Below are 7583 nucleotides of genomic sequence, written 5' to 3'. Positions count from 1 at the left end.
CACATTTTTTTGAAATAAAATTATTATTAATATAATCATTTTATTTAAATAAATAAGAAATATAAACCCATTAAACTCCAGCCTCTTGAATTTTGATGTTTGAAATCGATTTACAAAAAGTCTTACCTATATTAAAAAAAAAAAACAACAAAATTTGCCCCAATCTCTTAAATATAGTGTTTCTTTTCTATCATCAAAGGTAAAGCTAGTATAAAAAGCCCTATTGCACTTCATATAAACCTAACATCGTTCCTTTGTTTTGTATTTTTCTTATAACATTGTATAGAAAATAAAACAGCCTCATGTCAAATGGCGATACTTCTCAAATGATTAAGAGAAAGTTTCTATGTGTATTTACTTGCCTAACTTAATAATGATTATTTGGGTTCCTCGTTGATATACTAGTATGCATGAATTATTCTATTCAACAAGGCAGTGTCTTGTCCTTACCTTGGCATGTCCTTAATTTCGAAGAAAATGTCCTAAAATTTGGAATCCAGGCATGGATATTGCGTTATTAGTAAAACTATGCAAACAATCTAAAACATAATTGGAGTATGACCATTCCTCGGAATATTAGGTTACTTTTAAGATGCATTACCCTTTTAAATTTTATTGGCACTGTGAAGGTCGACCCTACAGATCATCTTCTCCGTTAGGTTTGAGTTGAGGGAAAGTGATTGCCACATCATGATATGACACGACACCTTCCCACAAGGACATTACAGAAAACATATCATTCGCAATGTTCAATAAAGAGAGAACAATTTCTCCGTGAAGCCATGCTTGAAAATGATCATGAGTGCCTTTTGTCACATTTTACGAGCTAGTATCTGTTGTTGTTTTTAATGCCGGTTATTATTTTTCGTGGATGTACAGTGACTACCATTGTGGGAACTCTGGTTAACCATGTAATCGGAAAAAGTGGGCTTTACCATCTGATGTATTCATGGTTTCTCCCTGAGATATACATCAGGGATTCCAACGCTAAAACTAAGCATGATGAATATTGATTGGCATTTCATACCTTGTACTTTAGTTTCAGCTTATGTTTAATGAACTCTTCTCAAACTCAGTATTCTCGGGCTCTCATTCAATATTGTACATCTTGCTCGATGACCAATTCCAATGCATGCTAATATGTTTTGGGGTGAAAGTGCCAGCCTCGAGGTGTGTTCTTGGTCTTTCACCATCTCCAAGGGAAACTTACCATCACAAATTCTCTGTTAACCTGACATGGTTGTACTCTCCCTCTCGGGTGAGAACACGTGTCGTGTATTACAGAGAGATTGATTATGGTACTACAGTCAATCTTTAATTTCAATCAGAAATTTACTTCAAAATTCAACCGTCACAATGTGACCGGAGAACAGATAGGGAACCTGTTCTCCCGCTCGGAAGGCCTGGACTCCATTTTAGTCTAGTGTCTAACTATTTAACGCTAGAACTACGGAATGATCGAGGCATACTTCATATGTTTTGTTGCTATTCCCGGCAGTTTCTCTGTTCCATGTGCAATACACATGCCTTCTCTCAGAACCGTACATCTATGAGCACAACAGCAATGATGTGGAAGGCATTCCTATTGAAACCATCAGAGCAATTAGCAATAACCATCTGTCCAGGCACTGTGATCTCTCTCTGTCCACCACTGCTAAAGAAGTAGTATTGAAGAGGGCTGGGGACTTTGGAGATCGACCAAAGTGGAAAGAGTCTGTCATCCAGCTATCTATTCTTTAAGTGGAAAGCCTCCTCAGAGGATATCCATCTACAACCGATATTTTTCTCGCCTGCTACTCCAGCCATCACTGATAGGTACCCACACTTATATATGTCTATGTGTATGTGCGGTAACGTGTACTGAACCAGAGAACGTATTGGTGCTCCTCAATTCGTCTTCCTCAATCAAACTGATCTGCTCAAAATATAATTTTATTAGAAAAGGATCGGCACCTTCAACTTCACAAGATCCTTGACTTCTGCTTCAATCCTCTGGTTTTGAAATGGTTAGCTGCAGCCTGTTATACATGCTTACTGTGCTCGTTTACTCAGAAGATTCGTGGCACATTCACTTAAAATATCAAGTTTTGAAAAATCAGGTAATCCACTTTGATTAGATGTTGAATCTGCTAGAGAAAGAGATGTGATTTATTCAATGGGCCACAGAATTATACAGTACAGTCTAACACCTTTGGTTGTCTCTGAATACACATCTAAATGATGTTACAATATCTTTACCAAGAAACAAAAAAAATTAGCATGAGTTGATGTCAGATAAACAAATTAGACTGCCAATGTTTTATGAGACTGGCAGTGGAGAGTTGTGATTTATTAATTTAACACTGACGCAAGCTGCAACCCAAAAGCCTAACATGTAAGGCACCAACTACAACCTCAGTTGAAGTAATAAAATTTCGTTGCACCAAAGAATAGAGATCTTCTTTTATAGTTGGCGGTGGAGGAGATATGTCGCGTTTATAAGCATAGATGCATCCTGACCTTATATTCACACCAGGTTATTGCCTGGGGCTATCATACACCCATGTTAACAACACAAGATTGCCCCTCGCTACATAAATTGCTTCAAAGATAACCCTCTAGTATAAGATCATCGCCCAGGCGAACAGAACTTCCACTGGTTCGGTTGATCTTTTATGAATAAAAGAGGCCAAAGTTAACTCATAGAGGGATTTATACACGGCCTCTTCAATTAGTTACATTGAAAGGAGAAAAACTCTGGATCAGTATCAAGTTTATGCTAGCCACTTCTTCCTGTGTATAAGCTTTCGTTTGCGTTCCTTTCGCGTTAAATCCTACTTATATGATTCGTAGACCCACCATTAATTTTCAGTACTTTTCAGCACGAAAAGACTCAATATTTGTATTATAATGCATGATGAAAATTAATTTTCAGTACTTTGTGATTACGCTTGTTTGTTTATCATTGCAATCCCTGTATATGTTGGCAGATCGGTGCTTATCTATAAAAGCTATATTGAAAATATTACAATTTGTGGAAAAGGATAAGTTTTTTCTGAGAAGAAGCCTGTGGTTTACTACATTTAATACTGCTGACTAGTGATTTTTGGCACTGCTTGAAGATAATAGAACAATAATTCAGGTGGAGATGTTTTTGACATGAACATCATTCAATATAATTCCTTACAACACTGTTGGTTCGGTTTCTTGGCAGGTTTCAGAAGGGGCTTTGATCAGGTAATTATGTCATGGTTATGTAGCATTCCAAGATAAAGTGATGGAAAAGGAGAGAGGCTGGACTAGCTGTGCATAATTATGGGTAAATGTTGTTTGAGTTTTTTTTCAACTGAAGAAATCATGCTGGGAGCAGCTGTTGGCTATACCTAGTTTTGTTCTCTTGTGAGAACTAAACTTCTCCACTTAACTATTGAACCGCAAATCCTTGTAACTAAATATCAAAGGGTGTGTTTATCTTCGGCCTTCAACAGCTGTTGCTTCAGACGAATGCAGTGGAAGGCCATATCTAGGTATGCTGAGAATGGTGTGAAGAGTGGATGAGTGGAAAGCATAAACGTTAGGGATCTTATGCAATGAAATGAGGCAGATCTGAAGATGAAAAATGAAAGTAAGCGATTGAGGCAACAGAACATGAGAATCATTTTCCTTTATAACTATGAATTTGTCAGATATGCATTCTTGGCTTGAAAACAATAGTTATTTGGAAGGAACACATGGATATGTCGAAAAGGAGGAATGGTCTCAAAGCAAGTGTCGTTCTATGATTGGGAAAATCCGCGAAGGCGGTAGCTCTATTTTGTATTCTGGCATGCCTTCGAGCCACTACATACGTCAATCACAACATCATGACATTGCATTCGAGGGACACTCTGGTCCTGGGACATATCTTCACTCATTAAACTCTGGAAACGTCATCTCTAGTTCATTCGCTGTTCATCACGAAATCAGTGGAGGCGAGACTGAAAATAATAGTACAGAGTTAAATCCTTCAGTGTTATGCAAAGACTGGAATCTGAGAAAGCAAGAGGTGCCACCAGGTCTCAATCGAGACAAGGGAAATAACCTACTTCTCGATAACAGTGATTTCGTGGTGGGGAAGGCATCCAGCTTCACTCCAAGGGATAAAAAAGGTAAGGGGAAACCTAGAAAGGCAGAGATGGATGCAAACATCACGGCTGGAATGAGAGCACATATTGGTTTTAGGGTTACAAGGACCGAAAGACACTTGAATCCATCTCTGGTTTCACGACCTTCGGGAAGCAAGGACCGGCACACTATGGTACTTACCAAAAAGGGACCAAGAGACCGAAGAATGAGATTATCTGTGGGAACCGCTATCAAGTTGTATTGCGTCCAGGATATGCTAGGCTTTGAACAACCAAGTCAAGCTGTCGAATGGCTCATTGAAAAATCCCAGGCAGCGATTCTGGAGTTACCTCAAGTCGATTCCATCTCTAGTTCTCATGTACCGCAAGATGTAGATTCCAGCAGAACCAATGCCTCTCTATCACCTCTTCAAACAGGAGAGTTCAGCACCTTGTCGGAGGAGAATACTTTCACCACCAACGGGGATTTCGCAGTAAATCTCTATCAACAAATTTTAGGGGCTAAAACCTGGAATGACCAAAAGTCATCTACAGCAACGACCACTGCAAGCAGCAACAACGGTTCCATTATTAAGGAAGGAACCAGAGAACATAAATCACTGGCACTGAGCTCAATAGCTTCGAAGCGTAGAACGAGAGAAACAGCTAATCTTGTTCCTCGGAAACTGTTTAGAGCAAAGGCAAGAGAAAGGGCTCGGGAGAGAACGAAACAGAAGGAGAAACACTATAACCTAGAAAGTGGAATATGTGGTATACTGCAGTCGTCATCAGTGCGCCCCGAACCCTCTAGCTATTGTTTACAAAACAATACGACCTCGGTTTCCTGCCTCAACATGATGAATGAAACCACCGACGGGCATAGTAACAGCGATGCTTTTCTACATGATTTAGTGTTTCCAAAAGATTCAATGCTGGACACTCAGTCAGGACCATGGAGAAATTCTCCATTAGCTGAAATCCAATGCTCATCTCTGGCCAGCACTCACTACTATAATCCTCAACAGGAAGGCGGCAGTGTTCAATCAACGGGAGCATTCTCCAGCATAGATCCGGGAGCATTTCATCTTCTATCCTGCCAATTTCTTGAAGATGGGTCTACACCTAGTACAAGTTGTTCACAGGGCGTGTTTTGCACATATGCTCTTGAGCATGCCAACTTGGAATCATGCAATTTATGCCGATGTTGTACAGATCATTCCATAGAAATGCCCTGTAGCTACGATGATGCATTAGAGTCATTGTATGAAAGGCGGTATTGTCCAGACAAAGGAAGTTTCCTGGAGTTCAAGTGAATTAAAACCCGAGGTATCAAGTCATCTATCAAATAGGTGATTTCATCAATTTCATATAATCCGTTCGCATACATTGGAATTTATGTCTACCACAAACCTGATCAGGCTGTTGACTTGGAAGAGCCATACTAGTATCTTAAGGCATGTTTCAGAAAGCATCTACCTTTTTGGAGCTTTGCATTTTGCTTTGATGCGAGGCCTATTTTTAGATCATGCTTCGAAGTCTCACATTTTAAAACTCATCAACGGCGCACTAATCGCTGTTCGTGATTGTTTTTTTTTTTTTTTCATTTTCACTCTTATTACCATTGTTTTAGTCCCTCGGTCAGCTACAACAGTCGAATGGCATCCAAAAGACTAGAACCAGCAGGCTTTTGAGCCCTAATATTCCATTGTGTTTTGTGATCTGGTTTAAGATAACGTTTTCAGGTTGAGGTATAATCTTCTATATGTAAAGCACCCTTCCGAAAAATCGCTCTCATTTCAGCCTGAAGGGTGTAGAGCTTCTCATTTCTCGATTAAGAGTTCCTTGTTATTTTTTTGCTTTTAATTTATATATTTGAGAATGGTCCTTGTGTTACAGGTTTGTATACCTTTAATTTTAAGTTTGAAATGCTTTTATCAAGAAACTAGTTAGGGCTTCTCATTTGTATTTGTAAGCATTTTCATCATATTAAGGTCTTGTTATTTTTTGCAACCGCATACTGTTTGGAGAGCACATACTAAGCATGGTAATGATATGAGAAGTTAAAAGGATTTTGCATTACTTTGACTAAAAAATTTACATAATAGTCATGTAAAAAGTTTTTTTTTATAACGATTTATATATGATATTTATTTGGAAAGAAGTTTTAATTTCAAGTTGAAGGTAAATGGTTATTTTTTGTGAATAAAAAAATGGAAAATGAATATGAAAATGTTAAAATAGAGAGTAAAAAATAACAAAATAAAGAAAATAATTTTTTTAATATTTAAAATGGTTATGGAATATTTCACATTTATAATAAAAATAACAATATTAAAGTATATTACTTTTCTCACATAGTCTTTTTAACATGATAGCTCTGGCCACACTAAGAATTTCCAAGAATTTTAGGATTTAAAGATTGTAACATTTGACAAGTCAAGTCAGGCAAAGAATATGACCATTTAATTTTCAACTTTGTTGCATATTGAAACTAACTAACCATATTGACTAATACCTTACGATATTTTAGGATTTGAAAATTTAGCTTATATAATTTAATATGTTATGTTAGCAAACACATATTATCATCTCATTTTACAAGTTTGTATTGAATATGTTTTTTAATTTTAATTTTGATTCAATTTTTAATACTTTTTGAAGTTGTTATTCAAAAACATCCCTTATTGATTATGTAACTGGATTATTTTTGAAAGAGATAAATTGAGAAATGTGAATAAGTGTAGCTCTACTAATCATGCCCATATGGCAAGGGGTAACATTGTTCACAAAAAACAATGTTCATCGAAGTAGAGCTCCAAATGTCAAGGTTCATAGCATGTAGAGAAAAATTGAAGCCCTTTAAAAGGAATTTCACTATTGTAACTAGTCTAATCACAATGAAAATCATCTTCCTTAGTGGACACATGACTTGTAGACAAAAAACACGGATATGGATAAACCTCTTCAAATTTCTTTTGCCAATCTAATTTTTCGACTATTAAAATCTTTGCAAAGGATATTTGGATGATTGATATCTTGTCACTTGTTATGTGAATCATAATGTCTATTTATTCATTATACTTTATAAAAATAAGAGTTAATGTGAAAAAATTATAAAAATAATGATGTACTATATGTTACTCATAGTAGTAATGTTAATCTTAAAAATATCTAGCATAGAATCTAGCATTTACACTAGTAGATATACCTCTATACATCCTTATATAGAAATGGTATTTTATACCATATATGATGTACAAATCTGTCCAATATACGCTTTTGCATCACATTGTTTGTATATCAAGACCTACCTTATGACAACCGGAGTAATTCCTATGCTAATGTGGTGAATTCACTATTGTATAAGTATACTCAACCTTTTAGTCTTAGCAAATTTATTTCATAAATTGGGAAATACTTTATTTTTATGTAATTTTCTTCTGGAAAAAAGAAACTCCATATAAAATTTGCATTGTGTATTAACCATGCAAAAATATTTAT

The 7583-nt window shown here is 36.4% G+C and overlaps 1 protein-coding gene across 1 annotated transcript; it reads left to right on the top strand.

Moving 5' to 3' along the window:
- The first annotated feature begins 3200 nt into the window (after positions 1 to 3200).
- Positions 3201 to 5975, top strand: LOC149166887 (uncharacterized). Its single transcript, XM_089431425.1, has one exon. It carries the CDS (start codon positions 3653 to 3655, stop codon positions 5393 to 5395), a length of 1743 nt encoding a protein of 580 aa, XP_089287551.1. The 5' UTR covers positions 3201 to 3652; the 3' UTR covers positions 5396 to 5975.
- Positions 5976 to 7583: the final 1608 nt, after the last annotated feature.

This window comes from Pinus tabuliformis, chromosome 5_1 (genome assembly GCF_031772625.1).
Source record: "Pinus tabuliformis cultivar Carrire ecotype Pingquan chromosome 5_1, CPIR1, whole genome shotgun sequence".
Lineage (NCBI taxonomy): Eukaryota > Viridiplantae > Streptophyta > Pinopsida > Pinales > Pinaceae > Pinus > Pinus tabuliformis.
Note: the sequence above shows the minus strand (reverse complement) of the source record. Positions and strands in the feature narration are given on the sequence as shown.